The 24,246-nt window shown below is 44.6% G+C and overlaps 1 protein-coding gene across 1 annotated transcript in view; it reads left to right on the forward strand.

Moving 5' to 3' along the window:
* Window positions 1–24,246, forward strand: part of RCOR1 (REST corepressor 1) — an 88,121-nt gene that overhangs the window by 23,885 nt on the left and 39,990 nt on the right. Inside the window, exon 3 of the mRNA XM_074908691.1 lies at window positions 20,332–20,415. Coding sequence (XP_074764792.1) covers window positions 20,332–20,415 — 84 coding nt within the window. The remainder of the gene's footprint in view (window positions 1–20,331; window positions 20,416–24,246) is intronic.

Below are 24,246 nucleotides of genomic sequence, written 5' to 3' on the forward strand. Positions count from 1 at the left end.
TTTCTGTAGTTCAATCTGCTGTGGAAGTTCTTCAGCAGGCATGGTGATCTGCCTGTGGTGGTAAGCTGTTAATACTGGGTGGGGCTTCATTCTTCGGATGTGATGGATGGAAGCCTCCTGTGGCCACCGATACCTCCGGGAGGTCACTTGAATTGACTTTCTCTGGTCTTCTCACTTTGAAGTGCACTGTGACAAAAATTCCCCCAAGGTCTGTCTCTGCCTGGCTCGCATGTGTGCAGCAGTTCTTTCTGCCATGGGGCCTGGAAGACTGTCCTGATAACAGCCTTTAGACTTTCTCGCCCTCTGCATGTATGTCTGCAAAGTGTTGAGTATTACCATAAGTTGAAGGCAGGAGGGAAATCAAGGCACTGAGGTAAAATGACTTCCTTCTGCTCCAGGGAACAAAACATAGTTTCCCACATAGCATCCCTGTTCCATGTTCAGTCACTTTCTGTGGTAGCTGGAAATAAATCCATTTTCATACAGCTTTTTCTTCAGAACTGCACAGTGCATGAGCATTCTAGCAGATCTAAGATTTTGTTGTAACAGTGCTTGGGAGGAGAAAACATGGAGCTTCTGGCTGCAAAGCAACTTAGCAGGGTAAGGTGTTCATGAATCAGTAATGAAATGCAGGGAGTCCCATTCCAAGGAACAGATCTTTTAGATCTGTGAGAAGAAAATAATTCCTTTGGGTTTTTTGTTTCTTTTAATAAATGAATAAAGTGGGTTTATGGGTGTCTTGTGAACTCTGGGCTCAAAGTCAGAAGGTCAGACTAACACAAATCCTAATAATCAGAAGTAATTGATACCTGGGACTAGTTCATGGATGATAGCCTTGTGTTTCATGAAGGCCAGATAGTTCTCTAGGGCAAGATTCAGTACATGAAACAACACTTAATCTCTATGGAAAGGTCATGGATGCAATGTACTCGATGTGAGAACTCAATAGGGAAAAAGAGTAAGTCATTAGCTCTCAGAATCCACTTTACCCTCCCCAAGTCCAGAGCAGAAAAATCAGAAGGGATATTCTTGAGATATATTTAGGGTTAAAAGTGTAAAGCTTTTTAAATGGAGATGGCTGCTGCACTTAAGCTACTCAGAATGTTTTCTGTCACTAATGAATTCAAATATGTTGCTTCACTTAAATTCATATATACTGATTTTTTTTTTTTAATTAGTGATAACGTGGGGTCAGATTTACTTTTTGTCCTTGCTGTTTCCATGTCACAATGAAAGACACTTACGTAGACTGGGATGTTGTACCTGTTTCTTTACGTTTGCTTTAAGACACTAGGTCTTTATTTACATAGCATTTCAGAGCCCCCAGCATATATAACCTTCTGTTTGAGTTAACAATATTGATACTTTCTATTTCTGACACTCTTCCTGCTTCCTTTGTCTCATTTTAGAGATACACCGACTGGCAACAAATACACTTCTTACCGTAGTGTGCTGTGATGTTCCAGTCTCGCTTCTGAATGTTGATAAATGTACTTTGTATTAAAGGGCTTTATTTGAAAGCATACCTGATGGAAATTTATGGGCAACTCAGGCATGACGTGTTTCTCATTCCTAGATGAGCAAATGAAGTTCCAAGTTTTTACAGCTGACTTCTTTGAAAACTTCTGGGAAAAGGCAGGCAGAAAGAAAAGGGAAGGAGTTTTCACTTTGCGTGTTTCAAAACTTAAGGAAATGTTACACCTCCAAGTGACTGATTCATGAGGTGAACAAGACTGATCATCTTTACATTGGGATGTAACAATACAGGGAAGGGTCTAACCTGTGAGAACATGGGGCATGGCATATGCCTTTTCTTCTGTCCTCTGCATGTGTGCCTTGTTCTACCAAGGATTTAGGTGGCTGGAGAAGTTCCCCTTCTAATTCACAAGTGTTACTTTTCGTGGCAGTGCTGAGAAGGATACTATTGTAGATGGCCTTGAAATGACCAGAACAAACAGGAGGAACAAGGGAAACTCTCCATGTCTTTTGAACAATGGAAGAAGTGGTAGGGTTGTGTGATGGTTTCAAGTGAGTTTTCTATAGAAGAGCCAAAGCAGCCAGGGAAGAGATTGTTAATATAGCTAAATGGCAAACCCAGGGATGGTAATTGCTGTTTCTATAAAAAAAGATATATTTTTTTCCCCTTGTCATGATTTCTAGTGGCCAAAATTGATGGTTTTGTAGAAACAGCAGAGGAAGGGCTTTTGAAAGCAGAAAAATCTGCATTCCTAGCAGTGTTGCTAGTGTGTCCTTGGCCTGTATGTTTGAATTGAAACCTCTGTTCAGGAAGGTGCCAGCATTACAGGGTAAAGTTGGACATGAGCTGCCCTAAACTTGACAAGAGAACAGCTGACCACCTAGTGAGTATGAATACTGCTTGGGGCAGGGGCATCTACTCTGCAGTATCCTTCTGCCAGGAGGTGGCTGTAAGAGGCAAATGCCTACATTTTGTTTCTTCAGACCATAGCCTGGTATGTTCCCTGTCTTTCTTGTCTCTCCCCTGTTTCTACGGGGGAAATTCTTGCAGGTGGTGCAGTAGAGCAAAGGCATTCTGCCCTTGCCTTACATGAAGTTACTGCAGGGCACTAGCTGAGCCTGCTGGCATGTGACCTTCAGCTTTAGGAATAGAGAAGCAACCTAGAAGCTCACAGTGAAAGCTTCAGCTTTCCAGTAGTGACCTCCTGGCAAAAGGGGGCTTGGAAGAAAAAGGTGTAGGTATTCTGTTCCTGTAGACCACTGGGGTGGGAGCTTCAGAAGGGCTTTGCTCTCAGTTAGGATGTGGGGGAGGGAGGTTGCATCACCAGCCCTTGTCAGATGGAAACAAGTTTTCAAGCATTACCGACTGCACAAAAAGAACTATCCAAGGGCAGTAAGCCAGAGATGTGGAAACTGTGGTGCTCTGGTGTCATCTTTCCTAGAAATTGCTGCAGAGTTCTCTACTGGAGATAGTACACATATTTAAACAAATTGCATAGAGGGAGTGCTGTTTTCTTGGTGTATTGCTATAGTCAAGGGTGCAAGGATTCTCAAACAGAAAGAGCCCAGGGATCTTATTAGACATTACTTATTACTTTTTGTTGTGCAGGAATAACTTAAAACCTGCTCTCTCAGCATCTGTGCGTCTCATATGACTCTTCTACATACTAACTGGGCAGTTGCATAAGGAGGTGCTGAGGTTGTGGGGGGACATGTCAGAGCTGTGGGACTTATTGTTGAACTGTTCTTGGACTGATAATGTCTTGAACCTGTTTGTACTTGTGTCTGAACTGCTGGGTTCTGTGAGAGGGGGAAAATAGAGGTTTTTGGAGGGGACTCTGCAAGTTTAGACAGAACTCAGCAGCAACAGGCATCTGAATTCTGCTGCATGTAAGTTGATGCCTCTGTTTCAGGACAGCACCAGATTCAGTTCTTGTTCTGCAAGCCTCGAACAGCTGGGAATGGATCTGGAACATTGTTATGAGAAAGTTGTCTTTGAAGGAGTTTTGTTAGCAGTTTCCTTCTTCCTTTCTCAGTGGGGCACAAAAACAAGTAAGGCCATGCAGTCAGCAACTTGGCAGTCTGAAGTACCGTGCAAAAGATGGCTATGGGTCTAAGACCAATGTTGTTAGGACTGTGTTGCTGGAGGCCATGTGAGTTGATCTAGCATGTGGCTTACCAGCCTGGATGCAATGCTGGTACCTGATAATAATGACCCTGAGGAAAAGAGCATCCTGGATTTTCTGGGGCTTATCAGGGATGTTTGTGTCTCCCTGCCGTGTGCCAAGGTCTTGAAAGCATTGCTGGTGTTCAGCCCTTGCTGGAGCAGAAGAGCAGGTGTTTGTAGCTTATGCTGGATATACCAGCAAAAATGCTTGGGTGCAAAGATCTATCATCTGGCTGTTGAGAAAGCATGGGCCATATTCCTGCTGAACGACAGTTTTTAAAGATAGGGGTTTGTGTGGGCCTTCAGGGAGTCTCATTTTCCTGCTGCTGCTGTATCTTGTGCAGTGGCACATTCTTGTGACTGCTCCTGCAGGGAGCTCCCACAGCTGTTGCAGGATAGTGGAGAGCTGTCTGTGGAGGTGTGGGGGGGTGAGCATGTCACAGTGGATGCCCTCACACAGGGCTCTGCAAGTGGAGACATGGGACGTGCTGACAAGAGCAGGCTTGGAGTCTTGCTTGCCTGTGGGCCCAGTTCAGACAGCCGGTGCCTTCTGTGGGCATTGCTTGGGTGGGATCTTAGGAACAAGTAGAAGAAGATGTTCTTGTTGCTCTGCACAGTAAATGCATGCTACAGAAAACTGCCATAGGAAAAGAGCTTCAGTCTTGATGAAGCTGGCTTACTCTTGAATTTGTGTTGCTTTGATTTGATTTTTGGTACTTTACAGCTGTGAACTCCTCCTCCTTTGCCTGTACATTCAGGCTAGGTGTTAATGAGCGGAATTATACCAAGAATCACTGCCAGCATCAGGAATATCTGACTACAAATAGTTTTATCATTAGAAAGTTGGACCCATTGGAGCATGCCCTAAAGGGAGATGAGGCTCCCAGCAGTGTCCCTGGCTGTGCTAAGTATTGGTTTAATGTGTGCAAAGCTTTTGCTGAGGGACTGTGTGCATGCAAGGAGGGGGAGGTGAGGCTGAAGGATTTCCTGGGGGAGGAGGAGAAGAGAGCAGACTGTGGAGTCAACTTACTCTGAATTATTTTGACACTCATTTTTTCCCTTCAATGTATATATAACTGGACTCATAGCAATTTGAGTGGTGGCACAGAGCAGAAGACTCAAGACTTCCAAATGTGCAGGGTGAAATCAATGTTGCAACAGTACCTACAGCCCCAGTTGCAGATCAGAGCTCAGTTGCACTAAGAATGATGGTTAGTCCCTGTTTCGTGGTACCTGTCTTGGAGTCTGTCCTTTAAGGAAGCAAACTTTTATTGAAATACCAGCCTATGAAAATCCAGAAGTCAGGGAAAATAGTAATGTTTCAGTAAATGCAATAAATTGTGCTGGGAAAATGCAGGTCAGGATAAAAATGAAGAGGACATGCAGCTGTTCTGCTGAGAAAGATGCAAGTGTCTCCAAATGCTTGGTAGAGTCCTTTGCTATGGGTAAACGGTGTAGATTCCCTGGCCTGCTGTGCCTTGTAGTTTTCTTTGACAGTCTGCTTTCCCCTCTGGTGCCAGTGTGTCTCAGCTTTTTTCTACTCCAGCCCACATATGCACCTGTAAGGCTGTTGTGTTCTCTGAGATGCTCTGCACAGACTTTTTTGTTCCCCTTTGAAGCCCTGGCAATGTTTGTATAGTTTTAGCTTCTCAGTCTCTAATAACTGCTCTTCTAAATATTGTCCCTCCCCTGAGGCGCTCTGCCATGTGTTTTGTTTCCCTTGCTGCCTTGTTCTTGTTGCTGCTCCCCCCCCCCCCCCGTCCCCCCTTCACTTCTGTATGGATGTATGTTATCCCCATTATGCACTTTTCCACAACCTGGGGAGCTGAGATTTGGTCTTGAAGTAACCTGGTGGCAGAACACCAGCCTGTATTGGGTCACTGATGCTCCGAAGGTGATAGGTGAATACAGTGCTCCAGAGTGGCCAGGGTGGTAGCACTGGATGTAGGAGGACAGGGACGATTGCTTAATGTGTCATTACGTGGCTGGAGCTCAATACAGTGCCCTGCGGAGGGCTGCTGGTTGCTTTTATGGAGTTGTCCAGTGGTCACTGGGTAAAGAAAATGAGCTTGGCAGCCACGTTTTGAATTTGCCCAGTGCAGCATGGGGCAGCATAATTGATGTGCGAGGAGGTACAGCTGTATTCCTATCAAACAGCTGCTGGGGGCTGGCCACTGCATTTTTTTGCCATTATATAATTTGTGGGAAGGGAAAACGAGACCTCTGGGCTCATAACACAGGCAGGGGCTCTGGCTGCTTTCATTATGATGATGGTTTTTGGAAGGAAGGGAGAGAGGGGATGTTTTGCCCTGAGCATGAATTATGTCTAAAAGGTATTTTTTTCCCCTTCTTTTTAAATTGGAGAAAAGAAGAATTTTCAGCCTCAGTGAGGAGGCATTTATGTGCTGAACAGGGTCTCGGTCCTCAGATTGGAAAGACTAATGGCCCTGAACACAGTAAAATTAAGTTAATTTTGTAGCTGTGTGTGTGAGGAGGACCGTGCTGCAGCGTTGTGCAGTGCGAGGGACGTGCTACAGGGCAGGTAAGTGCTGTGCAAACTGCCTTCCTCCGCTCTGCCGGGAAGCGTCTCCTCCTTCCCCTCCCGGGGCAGCGCCAAGCTGGGTTCCTCCCTCGGCTCAGCTCTCTTACCCAACCACACGGTTCTCTTTCCAGCGGGGTCTTGGCTCCTCTGTTTATCTACATTGCCAGGCTGGCATTCAGCTGGCTTCTCCTTACCTGCTTAGCCTCACCGTCCCCTTTGTGCTTGTTTCCTTGTTGGCGATGGCTGGAGAATAAGGCTCGGTCTCCTCTTCCTCGGTCTCCCGGCTGCCGAGGCTTTCCCAGCCCTCTCCTCTCGGTCTCCTCCTGTCTCTCGGCTCTTTGTGTGAGCTCTGCTCCTAACGCTTGCCACGTGGTGGTTGCGTTTTAGAGAGCTGCTAAGGCTTTGCGCCTGCAAACTTCTGTCCTCTTTGTTAAATAGGGTGGGGAAGGGGATCGTGCTTTAGATGTGGATAGGTCGTAACCGATTTGCTTTTTCCCTGAAGCATCTAAGAAGAGCAGAAAGCCATGTGCTTTTCTGCCGGGTGCCCCAAGCACTACGGGCCTCTTCTCCGTGTTCACCTTTGTGCTTGTGTCCCGATTGATTTCTTTGTAAATATGCTGTGGTATGCAAATGCTGGCACTGCAGAAGGAGTGCTCGTAATCCCACAGCGGAGGCAGCTCAGGAAAATCCAACATCTTCGCAGGGCTGTGCCCCTGTTTTGTTCCTCTGGACTGCAAGTGTGCTTGCTGCTTGTTGCCGAGAGCCTCTCTCTCCAATTTGCTGTTACTCGGCACCTTTTAGGATCAGTTACATTCGGCATAAAGTGGGAGTATGGGCAGAACAGCAGTGCAGATGAGTGCGAGGCAGTGTTCAATGTGGAGCAAAGATGAATTGTTTAGCCACTCTTGTACTTATCATACTCTCAAATTATTAATGTAGATGCAAGACAAACTAGTTCTGAGACACTTTTGAAGGCAGGAGAAGGAGAGGAACCAGATAACTTGTCTTGGATAGTCTTTTACTAAAAGTTGAATGTTAAAAATTTAAGATTTGCCATGATTGTTAGCCAGATCTTAAATATAGTTGTTACTGTGCCTCCGAGTTTGGCAAAAATGGGGAAAAAACAAACTGACTTGTGAAATCTGTCAGGGAAAAATGTGATCCAGGATCTGCCTGCATTTCAAGGGCATGTTAAATCTGACTTTGATTTTGAGTATGAATATTATCCTTACAGCACCCTGTTGAGCCAGGCCCCATGCAGACAGAAAGAGAGGGACTGTCTGTGCCTTGGGGAGCTTGTGAGTTAATGAATACAGCAGTCATCTCCAAGGAGAGCTGAAAGCAGACTGAATTTTCAAGATCTGATTTGAAATATTACAAACGTGTTATTTATGGGCCCCTATTTTATTTCAGCATTTCTGAGAGCAAGATGATGAGGAAGGATGACCTGCAGTTGGGGCTCTAACATGGGGCCGGGAAAACCTGGCTCAACTCCTGCAAGCCTGGCACTCTGTGTGTGTGTGTGTGTGTGTGTGTTGAGAAAAGCTCTCATCTGCTGGTAGGGGTGCTGTGAGGATAAGGACCTGGAAGACTGTCATGGATGGGGGTGAGAGGAGGATATGCAACTGTTGCAGACGTTTAAAAGTCGGATTTGTGTGGGTTAAACTGGGCATGCTCGCAGCCTGTTGATTGCAGTTGCACACCACATCAGTGCATGACTCAGTGCTGGGTGGGATTTGATATATAAGCTTCTCCTATGCTCACGTTGGCCTGAGGACAGGTGTCTGCTGCTGGAGATGGCTGTGTCAGGAGAGGAAGCTGTGCCCCCTTTTTCAGAGGTTGCTGTCCCTGTGGCTTTGCCAGCCGGGCCACTCGTGAAACCTCTACAAAACTAGGTTCAGGTAGAAATGGCTGGGTTAGTTTAGGTGACTTCAGCATAGAGGTAAGGCCTCTCCTAGGCATGCTGTCAGGGCCTGATTTTACTGCTCTTGGAGGGCACCAGCCTCTCCTCAGCACCCAGCTGGGTTTGGGGGATATGTCTGCCACTGTATGTGATGGGCTTGTCTCCTTATGGCTTTGAAAAGTGTTGGTGTTTGACTCAGGTTTTAAAGAATAATAATGTGAGAAATCTTTACTGTTTGAGAGCTGACTGTGCTTAGCTGTTGCTGATTGATTCATTCTGCTGTGTAAAATGATTTGGTACTGCTAGAGTATAATAACACAGAATTTTTTTCTCGTTTGACCTTTTGAGTGGACTCTTGTCTGGATGGAGACATCAGTGTGTCCTGTTGGCATGCCCTTCGCACTACTGTCTTGCGAAGCAGTAACACACTTGCCTTCAAGCAGCCTTAGTTCATAAGCCATTAAGCATAGCTGACTGTGATTTTCCTTTTTTCTTTTTTCTGAACTCCTGAGATGTAGGGGGAAAAGGCGGAGGAAGAGAAGTGCCTGCATCCCATACTCTTTGGAGACCAGGTTCTAGTTAGATATGTTCCTGACTATCTCTTGGCAAGGGTTTTTGAAGTATAATGGAAAAAATAAACCAATTACTTGGTTAAACAAGAATCCAAATTTTGCATCACTTTGCTTTCTAGGTACTTGTAACTTCCACTGATCAGTGTAAGCTATCTCAAAAGGATGCTGTCATGTGAACTTTGGATGGGTGGGAAGGGAAGAGGTATTGCTAAAAATATTGAAAAGTAATCTTTGCTTTGTGAAGACTTGAGACTGCCTTTTTTTTTTACTTGCATTGGGCAATAGAAACAGGCCAGCTGGTCCTTAGTGTGTGGGAAAGATGAGTAAAATGCTGCTTGTTTGAGGTTTTAGTGCTTGTGCAGGCCTATGAAGGCTGAGTTTAAAGCTTTACAGGGGAAACAGGGTCCCCTCTGAATAAGGAGGTTCAGTACTTTCTAAAGATGGGGGGGTGGGAGTGTTGCTTCTGAGCAGAGGCAAAAGAACCTTTACCTCTGTTTCTGGTCCCTCCGCTCATTTCCCAGAGGGTGCTGGGGAGTGGGAAAGGGTGGCTGGAGATGGGGAGGGGGAAGTGTTTAGGTCAGTGGCCTACTAAACAGTATTGCTTCCTTGATGGGAAAGGGGAATGGGGGGAGCCACAAGGTCTGAGAAACCCTCTGTTGGCTTCTTGCCCCTTGTGTCATGTCTCCTGGGGAAAGAAGCCTTGGGAAGCCAGAGGTGTCCTGGAGCTGGGGGTTGGAGAGGAGCCACTGTGCACTTCTCACTCTCTGAATAAAGCATCACTTATGTATTCTCTATTTCAAATTACATTATCTTATTATTTTTGTTTTTCACTTTTAATTTTTACTACTAACAGCTGGATTGTCCTTTTGTTAGTGTGTAGAAGTCTATGTGAGTAGGAGAAGGGGGTGGTAAGGGGAGTGTGGGTATCTGCTGAAGGGGGAAATGGGCAACCTGTTCAATCTTGTGATAGCATGGCTGAAAATGACAGGTGACACTTGTTGTTATGCACTAAGTGATATCTGGGGGGGGGGGGTAGGGGGTAGGGTAAAACAGCCCTTAACTGTATGTGTACAGCAGTGGTCTCTAAATTAGCTGTTACCTTTCCAGATAAAGATCTTGGGACTCATAGTGGTTTTTTTCAACTCAATGGTAATGGTGATAAGGCAAGTGTATTGTTAAAAGCTGTTATGAAAGCATCCGAGAACAAAACAGAACCTCATTATGGCATGTTTTATAAATCCTGTGGTGTACCCTCTTCTCGAACACTGCGTACAGTTCTGGTTGTGCCCCATTTCTATCCCTCCCCCATGCGTATATGCTTTTCAGAGCTGTAAGAAACTAGATAAAGTACAGGAATTGTTCTTGTTTCCCATCTCTGTACAAGGGAGAAGCAGAAAAGCCCAGACTGTCTAGCTTGGAAAACAGATAATAGAGGAGCGTGGTAGAGGGGTCTGTAAAACAGAAAGAGACACGGAGGAGGTGAACAGGGTGCAGTTATTCTCTGCTTCTTATAAGGCAGGAAATGGGGCCACCAAATGAAATGACTGGGTAGCAGCTTCAGAGCTGAGAAGGGAGTGTGTGCATGGGCTTTCTTTGTTCTCCTTCAGACAACAAACATATAATTAAATTGAAGCATTCTGCCACAGGATGTTGTAGATGCCAAAATTACAAATGGGTTCAAAAAGGATTAGATGATTTGATGGACTTTCTTTTTTTTTTTTTTTTTTTTTTTTTTTTTTTTTTTGACTCCTCCCATGAAGGGTCATTAAATCCAATGATGCAGATACAATGCCAGGCTTAGGAAGTCTCTCTGCTGGTCCTGGTCTTGTTATTCCTAAGTGCTGCCTTTGAATAATGGACAGGACTGGATCCAGACAGCTGCTCTTGCTGGGGGTAAGGGAACACAACAGAGGACCCCATTCAGTGGGTGGGAAGAGCTGAGGGCTGGCTTAGTAAAGAGATGGGAGACCATATGAGTGTGGACCTGCGCGTGTAGGAGTTGCTGACTGTTAAGGATCAGGGGAGGCAGCAGAATCAAGATCTGTGATGGAAAGAAGATGATGTGTTTGCCTTATCTTTGCTTCCTCATCAGTAGACTGTTGGGCTTCAAATAGATTTGGCAGTGCCTCGATATTTGTTGGCAGCACGAGACCTGGCACTTGAGGGAACTGTGCTATATTATTGCTGTTCGTTTTCTCTATATTAAATTCTATATGTGGATCTTACTTGCATACGTGTAGGCATGCCTGTGTGACTTCTTGGTCACCTAAATGAAAGTGGAAGGGAAATAATGTGGAGGAAGGGAGGGAAGGAAATCTTTTCTTGTTGGGGCAGCGTTCAGGGAGATTGAACAGAAACCAACAGTAGTTGGCTCACTGTAGCTTGGCTCAGGTTGTAGCTTGGCTCTTGGAACTAATTGTGTGCATGCATTTACCTATTTTTAACAAACTTTAAAATGGTTCACTGTGTGGCTCCGTGGAGGTTCTGAATGGATGTTGTTTTGTAGGGTTGTGAGTGTGCAGGGATTCTCAAGGTTGGTGGCGGGATGTGGGGCCCAGTGCGGCAGCCATGGGTTGGGGGTTGGTAGCCATCGGGTGGTTGGTGCTTGCTTTTGTGGTACTGACTGGTGGGGCAGCATGGGTTCTGTCCCATCCCAGTCCTCCTAATGGCTCTTTGGAGCTGCTGTGGCTCTGAACTGCAGCCTGGGGAAGCCAGGGGTGCTCTCTGTGATGCTGAGGGGGCAGAAGTGTGCTTGGGAGGGCAGGTGAGCCTTGTGGGTCCAGCCTGACACGGGCGCTGGAGGCTTTTACTTTGTTATGGTTGTCTGCTTTTTGGTTGTGCATTCAGAATCACTGTAGTGTTGTTAATAGTCCTCCTTTAAAAACATAAAAGGGGATGGTGCAAATTTTTACATTCTTCAAAAGGCTTGTGAGAGATCGGTGGTAAAATCTTAATCAAATGTGCATTTTCTCATCTTAACTTTATACTTATCTCTCTATACAAACTCCAGCCCTTTCACTTTTCAGTGCAAAACCTAGCCATGTCTAGACAAAAGCCTACTGAGTGTGTGTGGAGTTATATTTATGCTTCTGATATTTTAATGGATTTCCTGCTCCTGTATGGGTTGCAGGACTTGTGTATGCAGAGCTCAGATTGGGATTGCATGCATGTAGAAAAAAATAATTTTATACATTTAGAGTGTATGTTGAAGGCTGTTTGCTCGTATAGTTATTCAGACCTCATCTATGGCTGCACATTGGTGCCACCTGCTTGCAGGAAAGAATGAGTGGACTCCTATTATGCAGGGAAAAAAAAAAATCAAGGCAAGGCCTTAACATCTGTTCTGGCTTTATTGTTCGGTTTGGCCTCAGCAAAATGTAGGCCACAGCTTTTGCTTTACTGCTAGCTCTTAAACTGGGAAGACATCTGGGATCAGATGTGTTCTTAAGAAGTTTACAACAAAATATACAAAGATGGGAAGTTCAAACTGTATGGGTTGAACTTGATTACTTCAAAGAAAAGTGTATTGCTAGTCATGCTTTTTCTCATTTTCTCTTCCAGTTCTTCTAATGGTAATAATTTTTATCACTGCAAAGTGACCTTTGTAATCATTGCTGGATGATTAATCTTTAACTGGGTAATTTTTAAAGCAATATTTTTCACACTGTTTTAATGTGTGATACTGTGGGTTTCTGTAGCACAGCACCTACAGTTATTCTGAGGCAATAAGGCCCTTCAGCCTGTGTTTCCAGTGCTATTGCTTTGTATAGAAACCCAAATAGTTGCCTTTGTTTCCCTGGGCAGGTACAAAAATGCCCTCAGAACTTTATTTGCATATAGATTGTAGTGCCAGTCGGGTGTAGTCATGTATAGGAAGAGCTAACTGCTGCTTAATTTATGTATTTTTAATTTAAAAACATTAATCAACTTGCATTATTTCAGTCTAAAATGTTCCACTGCATTTAATACTGCTATAGTGTTTACAAAAATGGCATTTCTGTGAGGTACCAGCTACTGTATCTAGGCAGTCCCTCAGAAAACACAGATGAAAGGGGATCACAAGTATTGTCTGCTGAGTCAGGGAGAAGTCACATGCCAGAGGAAGCGGAGATGGGCAGCAAAGTTCTTCAAATGTCTTTGAGTTGCTGCTTGGGACACCAGTGCTAGCAGTGGGGAAGGAAGGTGGAAGAAGCTTTTCTTCTGACTCTCAATTTTGTTTGAATTCTCATGTGCCACATAGGTATTTTTGTTGTTGTACCACAGCTGTGCATTAACAGTTGCGCTGTGAGCCTGAGTAATATCAACAAACCAGTGAGAGTGAGTTTTTTAAACTATGGGAGCTAGTGCCTCCCTTGTCTTATTTTGTTTAACAGTCATCATGGGTACTGTAAACAGGATGTTTTGCCTATGCAATAAATATAAAGAAAATGCAGGGTTGGGAATGGAAGCACTTGTTTAATCTCACTTCATTAGAAGTAAATACATTTAGACTTGGTCCAAAACTGCTTTAAGCAGTGTTCAGCAGCTAAGTTGTTATATGTCAGCTCCAGCTCTTTCTCAAACAATAAAAATGTCTATTCACCTTTGGGTATTATACAATGCATTTTTAATATATAATGCTGAGTGTTACATATTAAAAGGAATAGGTGTTTCTTAGTCTTTATTTTTAAACCTGCATTTAAAAATGAGTTGGTACCAGTTATGGGGGGGGATCAGTGAGTGATGTTAGTAATGCAGTGCTATCCTGAACCTTGCGGATTTCACTTGTTGTGTAAACTTCATGAAGTTACTGAAGTACATTGTTTAGATATGGAAATCTTTTCTTACTGGTTGCCTTGTAAAAGATAAGTGCCTGAAGAATTCCCTGGACTTCTGTGGCAAGTGCTTTTTAAACTTTGATTTGCACATGTTTGCTTTCCAGAGAAAGTACAGAAGCGTGTATCTGTATCAAGCACCTGACAGTGGACATGCTTTTCTGATTCACCTTTTGCAGTTTCTAAATAACAGAGAGGAACTGACTTAAACAGCAGGTTCCCACTCTTCATGGTGTGTGTTGCAGTGCTCTCATAGTCATGTGTTAGTGTGTCTCGCTTTGAAATTGAGGGCTTCAGTAGCTCTGAAATGCCTTGTGCAAACAGCAACAGCAAAAATGCACATCAGAAACTATTGGAAGGGTTATGGAGGAGGAAAAATGCTGGAGGCCCCCTGGCAGAACTTCATCCCTGCTTGGGCAGGATGGAGCTGGGAGCAAAGTGTGCCTTGGCATCTACTGGCGGCGAGGATCGTCTCTCTGAGGGGTCAGTATGGGTGCCAAAAGCAAAGCGTAAAGCGCTGTTGAATGGCTCTCAGCTGTGGCTGGAACATGCAGCATCCTTGTGGAGAGCTGTGGAGCAGCTCCCTCAAGTGCAGGAACTCAAGTGGGAGCTGGCACCGCTACCTTGCACAGAAGCAAAATAATAGATGACAGAGTGATTGGTGGCTCTTTGAGAGGCCTTGGCTCCCACTGAGTTTATTCTGGCATGTTTCTTCTCAGACTTGGAGAAGAAAAATAAAATGGGATATGTCAGGCTGGAGGTGCACAGTGCTGGGCTCCCACTTGCTGGTGGGCTCTGCCTTCCTGCTTGCTCTTCATGTATGCTGTCATTCCACCAGCAGTCCTTGAGACAGCCTAATCTAGTGCTGTGATTGAGGGAGGTATCCTGCCTGTTCCTGCTTCTTGATTCCCCTTGTCTCTTGGGATATGCAGTAGAAAATGAAGATTCGGTGTGAGTTAAAGCTAACATTTTTTTGTTGGATTACTTTTTTTTTTTAAGTTCAAGGTAGATCCCCTGCTTTGCTTTGTCAAGTAGGTGTTAGTGGTGGTGGAAGGGGAAAGTGCCTCCTTCCCTCTCTTCTGCAGTGGTGCTGCTGAACCCTTGTGTTGGGGTGAAGCTCTGTGGGGTGAAGGCAGAGAGGCCCCTATCCACATGGGCCTGCTGCTCCTTGTGTACCCGTGCAGCTGTTTCTCATCTTGCAGCCAGATGATTTAATAACTGGGGAAAATGCTGTTTGCTTTCTATTTTGCCAGGTTACTTTTTGCAAATGTGCTTGTCTTGGAGGGATAAATGCCAGAGTCAACACAGGATGGGGGGAGAAGCAGGGAGCATGTGTCAGGAGAGCAGAGAAATGCTGGCTGAGCAGGAGGACCTCCTTTCAGAAGTAGTGAGGTGTTGGACGGATTCAAGCTGTGAAGTGCAAGCTTCACCCCTTGGCCTTTTGACACAGCTCTTCAGAGGCTCTTAGCTCATCTTGCCAGAAGGAGATTCAGGTGGGATGAAGGGAGCAGTATTACTGCCAGGCACAGCCTTCCTTCCGTACTGATGCCACTGCTCCATGGCTAACTTGAAATTGGGGAAGGTACCATCTGACTTGTAGGGAGGACTTGTGTGCTGTACAGTGGCCTTTGGTAGTTTCTGTTTGGAGACGTGCCCGTTTCCCTTTCCTTGTCAGGTGTCCTGACTTCCGAGCACCCTGGTAGAGGTGGGGAGAGAAGAACACTTCTTGCTTTCAGCCCCACATTGTTGTCCATTTGCAGCAACTCTACTGAGTGCTGGTGGCTGAGGAGCCTGCAGGGCATGTGTGTGTGTCTTGGCTCTCTCCTTCTGGAGAGAGCTTGAACAAAAATCTGTGGTTTCGTGTCAACACAAATGTATGCGTGAGACAAACTCTGCAGCACGTTCAACACTAAGCTTATTTGTTATAGTCCTGATTACAGCACTTGGTACAACTTTGGTTTGACTAAGAGAAAACTTGAAGTTAACAGTATCTGCAGAAGAACCCCTCAGATGTGAGGAGATACATGTGTATTTCTTGGTGTAGGGAGGGGCTCTAGACCCAGGGTTTAAGGTAATAGACACATCAGAGGACTCACAAAGGTATTTAGGGTTTTGTGTCCTTTATTAAAGTTCCTTGCAAGTAACTTGCAAGTTCCACCTTTCTCCTCTGTTTCTGCAGAGTGTCCTGTCAGGGTTGACTCTCTGCTCTCTGACTCAAAAGTGGATGCAACAGAGGAGTATGGCTCCAGGAGGGAGTGGGTTTTAAGAATTTTGATTTGGTGTTTGTGTTGGGTTTTTTTGTATTGACAAAAAAAAATTTCTCCTTGTTCTTACTTTGCTCTCACTTTACTCTTTGTTCTCCTCCTGTGTGAGCTGGGATCACTCAGGTATGGGGTCTAAGGTGGATTTACCCCTGAGGCTTTAAACTTTGTGGGTGGTAGTGGGAGAGCAGGACTGACATCTTTCTGTATGCAAGTGAAAATTGAACAGACAGATGCTTGGGAGTGAGACTGTCCCACGTAGTAACCCTCACAGCAGAGAAGAGACATGGTTTAAAGACTCAGGATACTTTGTCTTGTTTTCTGAGAGGAAGGGGCAGTCTTGCAACAGCTTTCTAAAAGTTGTGGAAAAGCTATAGCTGCTGTGGGCTGGGGTTTCACATCTTGCATTGTGCTACTCTTGCGTGTGCCAGGCCTGTGCCTTAGCATGGGTGGCCCAGGGAGCCGCTGGGGACTGAAGAGCCCCAGCCTATGGGCAGAAGTGATGGGAACTCCAATGGCAGTTTTGTGTCTTTGCTGTACAAATCAATATATTCCTACACACCGTGTGGTCAGTAGCATGCTGGTGTTGAGATGTTTCCTCACAGCTTGGGGGGGGGGAAGCCACCCCAACTTCTTTAAGAAAAATTTTGATATGTGAGTATTCTGCCCTGCTTCATCTCCTCCCTTGCAGAGTTGAACTGTTTGGGTTGTGCAGTAAACCACATCTGTAAATGAGACAAACTTTAAAAATAACATTTTCCTCACAAAGTGAGTTTTAACCTGGATTGATTCCCTTCTGTGTTTCAGTGTATAGTCCGTGAGGTAGGGGTATGTATTTTCTGGGGATGAGGGAAGAGTGAGGGATGGCAACCAACTGCTGTGACAAAGCAACATGATACTATGCCTAGTGGGGGCATCTCTGCTTGGGTAAAGGCAGTGGGAGCTTGCATCCCCTGTGAATTCTGACAGTGGAACAAAATTTCAAGGGTGCTGCTTGTAGTATAGGTAGTCTTCCTCTTGAGGATGGAGGAAGCATCCATGATTCCTCGGAGACATGGGACAAATAGGAAAGCCAGCAGTGGGAAAGTGATTACAGAGTGTTTGCTCCCACAACAGATGTGATAGGGAGCTAATGGCTGTGGCAGACTCCACAAATACATGCAGGGTAGCCTGGATGAGAGTGCAGGATTAACTGAAATGCCAGATGATCTTGTCTGCCAATATACAGCTTCTCTAAACACAGGTTGCACTGGTTTAACTGCAGTTGCTTAAACAAGCAAGCCCCATTGATCCTAAATTGATCTGTTCCCCTAAAAGAGTAACCCTGTCCCCCTTATGTGGCTATTTTTATATGAACTGTATAATAAACTGAGTATCTTTTTGACTTTGTCACTGAAGTGTAGAGTGTTTGAATTCACCCTAGTACCCTTTGTCCAAAAGCAGGGGACAGGGGAAGGAATACCCATGTGTTGGTGAACCTTACAGCTGTGCTTGGAAAGATGCAGGAAAGGGATGTAACAAACGCTCTGCTCTAAGCCCTCCCTTCTCCTCTCATGGCTGTTGCTCTGAAATAACCATTCCAACGTGTTTTCAAATTCTGAGCAAGCTCTTAAGCTCTTCCTTGCTACATCACGTAGCAAGAGTACTTGTGCTGTATGTATTTATGATGGAGTCAGCACTGGACTCGGAAGAATGCCTGTCGTGTCTGCCTTGTGTTCAGGGAATGGTAAACATTGGGGGCTGTGGGCTTGAGAATGGATGATGAGGAGGGTGTGGTGCTGGATGGTGAAGGAGCTGGGTGGCAGGCTAAGTCACCTCTAATATTGGAGAGGTAGTCTGGGCCTTTGTGGATGTTTGAGGAACACACTCTCCCACCCCTCTATGTGCGGTGGCCTTTAGGTGCTTCTGTGCTTTGCAGAGAAGCATGAGTTTTAACTTAACCCTGTTGCATGCCTTGCACTGGCCTCTACCTCTGTTGAGGAGCCAGGGCAGAGGGGGGACAGATGTGGGCTTGGGTGGAATGGCAGAGTAGGAGAGATGTGGTAATATTAGAGGTGCTGCTTCACACCCATTTACAACTGCAGTGCAACTTGACTGGTTGTTGGTACTGAGAGGCTGCAGGCAGAGCAGAAGAATTTGGGCTGTGGGAACTGGACAGAAAGGCATTCTGAGGGTTGCATAAAGCCTGGCATCTGCAGGGGGTTCTTGTTAAGGGTGTGAGGCCCAGGGAGTGGTTTACCCTGGCTCATAGGGAGGGGATGTGGGACTGGAAGGAGGTAGCTCCTAACCCAAGGCACTCCCTTTGCAAAGGGAGGTCTTGGGTGTCTATGGGGGGAGCTGTGATGGATGATGAGGAACACATTTTGCCAGCCCCATTTGGGTGCCATAAGGTTCCGAAGTACCTCCCTGCAGTGGTCATCACCTCCCAGGGCTCACTGCAGTTCAGTCAGGAAGGCCATGGTGCTCCCTCCACAATGCTCCAAAGTGTAACTTGGGGTTTTAACTATGGGACGTGAAGCATCACCCACATTACTGTGGGTGAGCTGAGCTAGCAGTGCTCTGCTTCTGAAAGGGACAACTGGACTGGGATGTGCACCTCACCTGATGTGTTAGAGAGGAGGCTCAGCCTGCTAAACTGGGAGAAAACTCCTTTTTCCTCAGTTAGGTGGGTTTTGCCAGCTCAAAACCACCTCACTCAAGGAGTGAGACAGTGGTAAAGCCAGGCTGACAGTTTGCCTAGTGTTAAGCTTTGCTGGCAGAATTTGGACATCAGGCTCCTGAACCGCTGTGGCTTTACTTGAGGTGTGTTGGGATTTGTGTGGAAAGTGTTTAACTTCCTGGAGACCTGACTGATGATTTCTGTCTTTGAGTATTTTTATGGTTTGAGACTCTGTTTTTCAGTGTAATGTAAAATGAGGAATTTTTTTTCTTTTTGTGTTTTGAACCCTATGCTAGACTTTAGTAGGACAGACCATCCTGGACAGAGAGAATGAGGAGCAAAATTTGATAGAGGGGAGGCCTAGGCTTGCCCCTTTCTTTGCATTCCAGACCTAGAGTTGAAATGAGGGAGAAAGGAAAATTTAATCCCCGATGTCTCCAGACTTTTTTTTTGTGTGTGAAGCTGTAATTTTAAATTCAGACACCCTTTGTGTTCTGTGTATATACCTGGTCTCCACCCCATCTCTCACCACCAGAGGCTGTTGTTGTCTCTTCTCATTCCTGTTTGTCTGCCTAGTGTAGAAAGTAATGAATGTGCATAGTGCACAAAATATCTTGTATGTGCAGTTGCTATCCTTATTTTAAAAAAACTACCATCACAAGCTGTGTGAAAGATAATCGTGGTGTGTGTTGTGGAAAAAAATTAATTCAATGTAAATATGTTGCTGGCAACTGGTTATTTTTAATATGTGCTATTTGTGCTTTAAATTTAATGTTAAAATTTTTTTGTGTTGTTAAACCCTGACTGTTCTTAGTCGAGCAGACTTCAGGTTAGAAACAGTAGTCAAACCATGCGTGTTCATAGCATTGTAATGTAATTTTGCGTTACTAGATGTTTTCTGACCTGTTTAATGGATCATGAAGTGGTGGTTATATGTATAATTGCACAGCGTAGAGAAAATAGCGTTGTGTTGAAATGTTGCATAAAACTTCGGTGTTCTGTGACGTTTTGTAGTGGAAGTAGTACTGTGGGTACTTGTTCATAACAAGACCTGCAGGTTTCTCTCGGCAGGGCGGGTAGTTGAGCTTGGCTCTGTGTCTGCTGACTCAGAGCAAGTTTCTTTCTCTTCTTGTCTTCCTTCTCCTCCTCTGTTGATTGCTTGTGACTGAAGAACAGATTCTCAAGAACTCACTGTTGAAATGTACCTTAGCTTGGGGTTGCTCTTTCAAACTGTGCAGCTGTGGTTCTTCGCTTGAGAGTTCAGAGCTCTCATGCCAGCCAGGTGTTAAGTTGGTTAAAAATGGTCTTGCTTTCTGAGTGTGGGTGCATGTACACAGCGTGACTATGAATGCACAAGGATTTCTCTGCAGTGGTTGAGTAGAGGACGTGATTCTGACCTGGGAGACTCAGTGTCACCTGGGTGGGCATTCCTGTCTGTATGGGGGATGGAGCCATAGAAGGGCTGCTGGGGCAGAGGAGGCGCTCAGAAGTGAAATCTGGGAGGTTCATGCATGTGTCTACCCTGGAGTCTTAATCTAGCTGCACAGTATAGTCTCATGATGTCAATGGCTTGGAGCCTGCTGCCTGAGCCCAGCTCCTCCCTTTTTCATTTAATGATGGCTGGAAGAAAAATAATCAAGTATGCTGGAAGAGAAAAACATTAATTAACTTTTAATTTAGATCTAACGTATGCTTCTTAGTGTACTGCATGAAAGAGGGAGTGTGCGGTATCTGTCATGTTATATAGGGGGTGATGGTTGAAAAAACAAGGAAAAGCCTCAGGTCTGAATGGGAAGATGGAGTTTTAACTCTGGATGGGTTTTGTAGCTTGATTAAAAAGCTGCAGATGTGTGATAAGTCATTTTTGTATCCATTTTGCATCTGAAATTATTTTCTCTGTAACTTGGTTTGTATCTGTTTTTTTTTTTTTTTTTAAGCCAAACTCGCAAGGCGAAGTCAGGAGAGAGAGAATCTCGGCATGCTGGTCTGGTCACCTAACCAGAATCTGTCTGAAGCAAAATGTAAGTCTCCAAATCTTTTATTCCCCCTTCCCCTTACATGTATCACTTCAAGAATGCAAAGTTGCCACTTTCAGTGGAGAGATTGTCTCTGACCTTTCCATTATGATTTGAAATTAATTTGAAAAAAGAAAAGTTTACGAAGCAGTCCCCTAGAAGAGCTTCGTTCCCCACTGGGCAGCTGCTCAGAGCATCAAATCCACAGAGTCAGGGAAAGCAGGAGAAATGTGACACACTTTCTGCCTCAGTATGAATTCTTTAAGATACTTATCCATGGTCCTACACAATCTGCTTTTTTGCTGCTGTAGAAAATGACAAATAACTGGGGAGAACAAAAAGAAAAGTATTTGGGGAGGGGAAATATATGGTAATCAGTAGTACCTTTTTCCCACAAAGACACAAATAAAATACACATCTGGAGCCCATGGAGGTTTAAATGCCAGAACAATTGCAGTGCCTTGGAATTCCACGTGAGGGCAATTACCAGCACTCTGTGTGTGTCTGGGAACAAGTCTTAGTGCGGCTGCCAGATGGCAGAACTAGTGTTTGAAAGGTTTGTCTAGCTACAGTTCTCCTCATGAATAAGTAGGACTCCTTGATTAAAGGGCTGCTGTTTGAATGCAGTAGCTAAACCTAAGTGCTTTTGGGGGAGGGAGCTGAAAGGAGCTATTTCTGACTGTACCTTTTTTTTTCCTCCTTTCTGATTCTGGGACCAAGAATAAGAATATTACATTCCTGTTCCTCTGCAGTTGTTTGTGGTAGCACTATGAAGTTGATACCTGGTTTTCCCCTAGACCCAAGGGCTAAGATGGATCACAAGACACTTGTGAGGTTGTAGTAGCATTTGCAAATTAATGCAGCAGAGATTGTGCACTAACTGGCTCTGTCATGAAAGGGTTGGGCTCTGCCCTGGGGCATTTGTTCCACTGAGCAAGTTGCCCCTTAAATTACAGAAGGATGATGGTACTATGATCTACAGATAAAAAGAGCTTTGCAAGGGTCGTGTCTGACTTCTTTCCTACCAGTGGTGTCTTGTCTGTTCCCTGCTGGCTATTGGATGCTGAACTAAGACTGATGAGGAGAGGGATATATTTGACAGTTATCTACAGCTAGAAACCTCTAAAAAGCTGTAAGAGCAAGAAACTGTTGTCTCCACCAAAAGGAACGACTGTTCATGGGTTGTCTGTGACTACCTGTAGCTGTCTCAAGGTTGAGAGTCTTTTGAATCTCTGCTCAGCTTTGGAACATTTTACTTCTGCCTGATAGGAAACAGGTTTCTTGGAGAGGGAAGAGAAGAATGGTGGAGGAAAAAGTAAAGATAGGTGGAATTGAGTAAAATAATCTATGAGTATTCTGTGGCAATAGGCACAAAAAATATGTAAGGACATTATAGAGCATAAAAAGAGTATAATATCTGCTAAGATGATGTCATGAATCTTAAGAGGTCATTAAAAATGTGGTATGACACTGACTAAAGCTAGGTGGCAGTTGACTGTTGCTGGTACAACAAAAAAATTTGGGAAAACACCGTGAATATAAGAGGGCAAGAAGAAATTTCTAAAAAACCTCAAAATTTTATTAAGAGTGTAGGCTTATCGGTGATTTCACTTTCCAGAAAAGATACAGGAAAAAAAAAAATTCATACTTCTCTCCCTCAAACACTGTATGATGCTCTTGTCCTATACATGACACACAAACTATCTCCCAGCTGTCTGATTGATGTAGAGGGATGGAGTTGTGAAATTCATTATCTAGCAGTAATAAAGATACCAAAGGAGCATTGGGAGAGATGGCTTGAGGGGACCTTAGGGTGGCAGGAAAACTCCAGCAGATGGGGAGAGGGCAGCTGTGCAGAGAAAGAGAACAGTTTGAGTGGGCTGCTTGGTTATTGCTTTGTCTTGTGTCATTTTGAGCTGACGCTGCCAAAAAGTATCAGTTACTCCTGTCTCTACCTGGCATTGCTTAAAAATGGACTGGGAAAAACAAATCCTGCTGAAGGTAGCTGCTTTTGTTCTTTTTGAGACTAGAGACGGATTGATTGGTAGAAATAACTTAATAGCTCTAATGTATTCAGCCAGCTGTTAAGCATTGATTGCATGAGAGTCTGATTCAATCCCCCTTCCTTTCAAAAGACGGGAACCTCCTCCAAAATACCAGTGCTCTGCAAAGGCTGTAGAGCACTTAGTAAATGTATTACAAGCAGAGTTCCCTAATCTGTTTTATGGTTTATGACACAAGAACATCAGGGGACAAGGAGGTCTCTTCAGCTACTTCTGAGTTCACTGACAAGTCTTGGCGTTGTTGATAGTGAATCCTAATTAAATGGGGTCTGTGGGTTGATGATCATCATGATTGATGATCAACATTTCCATCAGTGATATAGGAACTGATATGGAATTGCTGTGGAGAGAAACTAAGGATGAGCCATAGACTGACAGGATGGTAAATAAAATGAATGCTACTGATAGTCTTGTAGAGTGCTTTGGATCTTTTCCTAACTTGGACTGATGCCATTACAGTGGGCTTTAATGACCCAGCTGCAGGTTACAAATCTCAGTACTGGAAGATCTGGCTTTCTGCATCAAGGCTGTTTGCAAAGAAGTGGCTTGGAGAACAATTTTGGGGATACAGTGAGCAGGTAATTTGTCAAAGCTTTCCAGTGTCCTGCCTGACCCAGTGGATGATGTAGGTGTAAAAAACGAGGTAGTGACTGGAACGCTTTGTTGCCTCTGCATGCAGAAGCAGTCAGGAAAACGAGCCTCAGAATAGTGTTTTTAGTGTTGGAAAAACTGAGAAAAGGATGAAGATGGGAGCTACTGAAACGTTTTGGAAACTGAAGACGAAGCAAACTCCATCTGTTTAGCTTACTGAAAAGAGACTGTAAGGGGACTATTGTAAATTATTTTCTCAAAAGGAAACTTTGACATAGTAAGAGGCATGCACAATACAAATAGATGACTGCAAAATAAGTCCACATGGACAGAAGTGAAATGTCTGAGTGTGTGAGGGTTTCTTTGTGATTGACTATTGGATGTTATCCAGAGAAGTGATGGATTCTCTTATTTCTTGATGTCTTTTTAAACCATGGATTTTTGTGATGTGTGTGTTATCCTTGGTGGAGGGAATCATTGGCAGTGTGAAATTGCAAGTGGAAGGAGCTGTGTTCTTCAGGAGGTTGGTATAGCCCCTTGGGCTTCAAGGACTGTGAATCCGAGCTAGCACATCCATTCTTAATATTGCTGTTCAGGTTGAAGTGTGGGTGAACAAATCCTTCCAATCAGGAGCATGTTAGTACCTGTGTCTAGCATACTCCAAAGTGTTTAATCCATCCTGTGCCTGTTCTTGTGGTGAACTCTTTAAGTCTGTTCCTGTGGCTGGGGCTCGACATGAAGATGGAAGTTAGTGCAGCACATGTTAACCATCACCTTGGAGGGAACTGGTAACTCTTGTGGGCAGGACAGTTCTGTGCAGTCAGTGAAACTCTTGAAAGCCACCTCTGTTAACAGTGAATCTGTGCTACAAAACACTCAGCAGATCTGTGACAATGCTCAGAGTAACGCACATGGATGGGTTTGGCAGAGGGCTGGCCAAGCTGGTGGACGTTGTGGGAGGGTCCTCTGTAAACTGCTGAAGTTAATCCTGGAAAGACCAGCGTGTCAGCCGGTACCTGGTGGATATCTGCATACCTGATGCTCCAGGCTCATACAATTTGTTAAAGCTTGTTTGGGTCCCATGCACCCTATATGCTGGAGCAATGTTTTAGTCATGTTGGAGAAACCTCTTGCCTGGACACGATGAAATGATGGATATGATAGAGAAGATTAAAACAAGCAA

Source organism: Athene noctua, chromosome 6 (genome assembly GCF_965140245.1).
Source record: "Athene noctua chromosome 6, bAthNoc1.hap1.1, whole genome shotgun sequence".
NCBI lineage: Eukaryota > Metazoa > Chordata > Aves > Strigiformes > Strigidae > Athene > Athene noctua.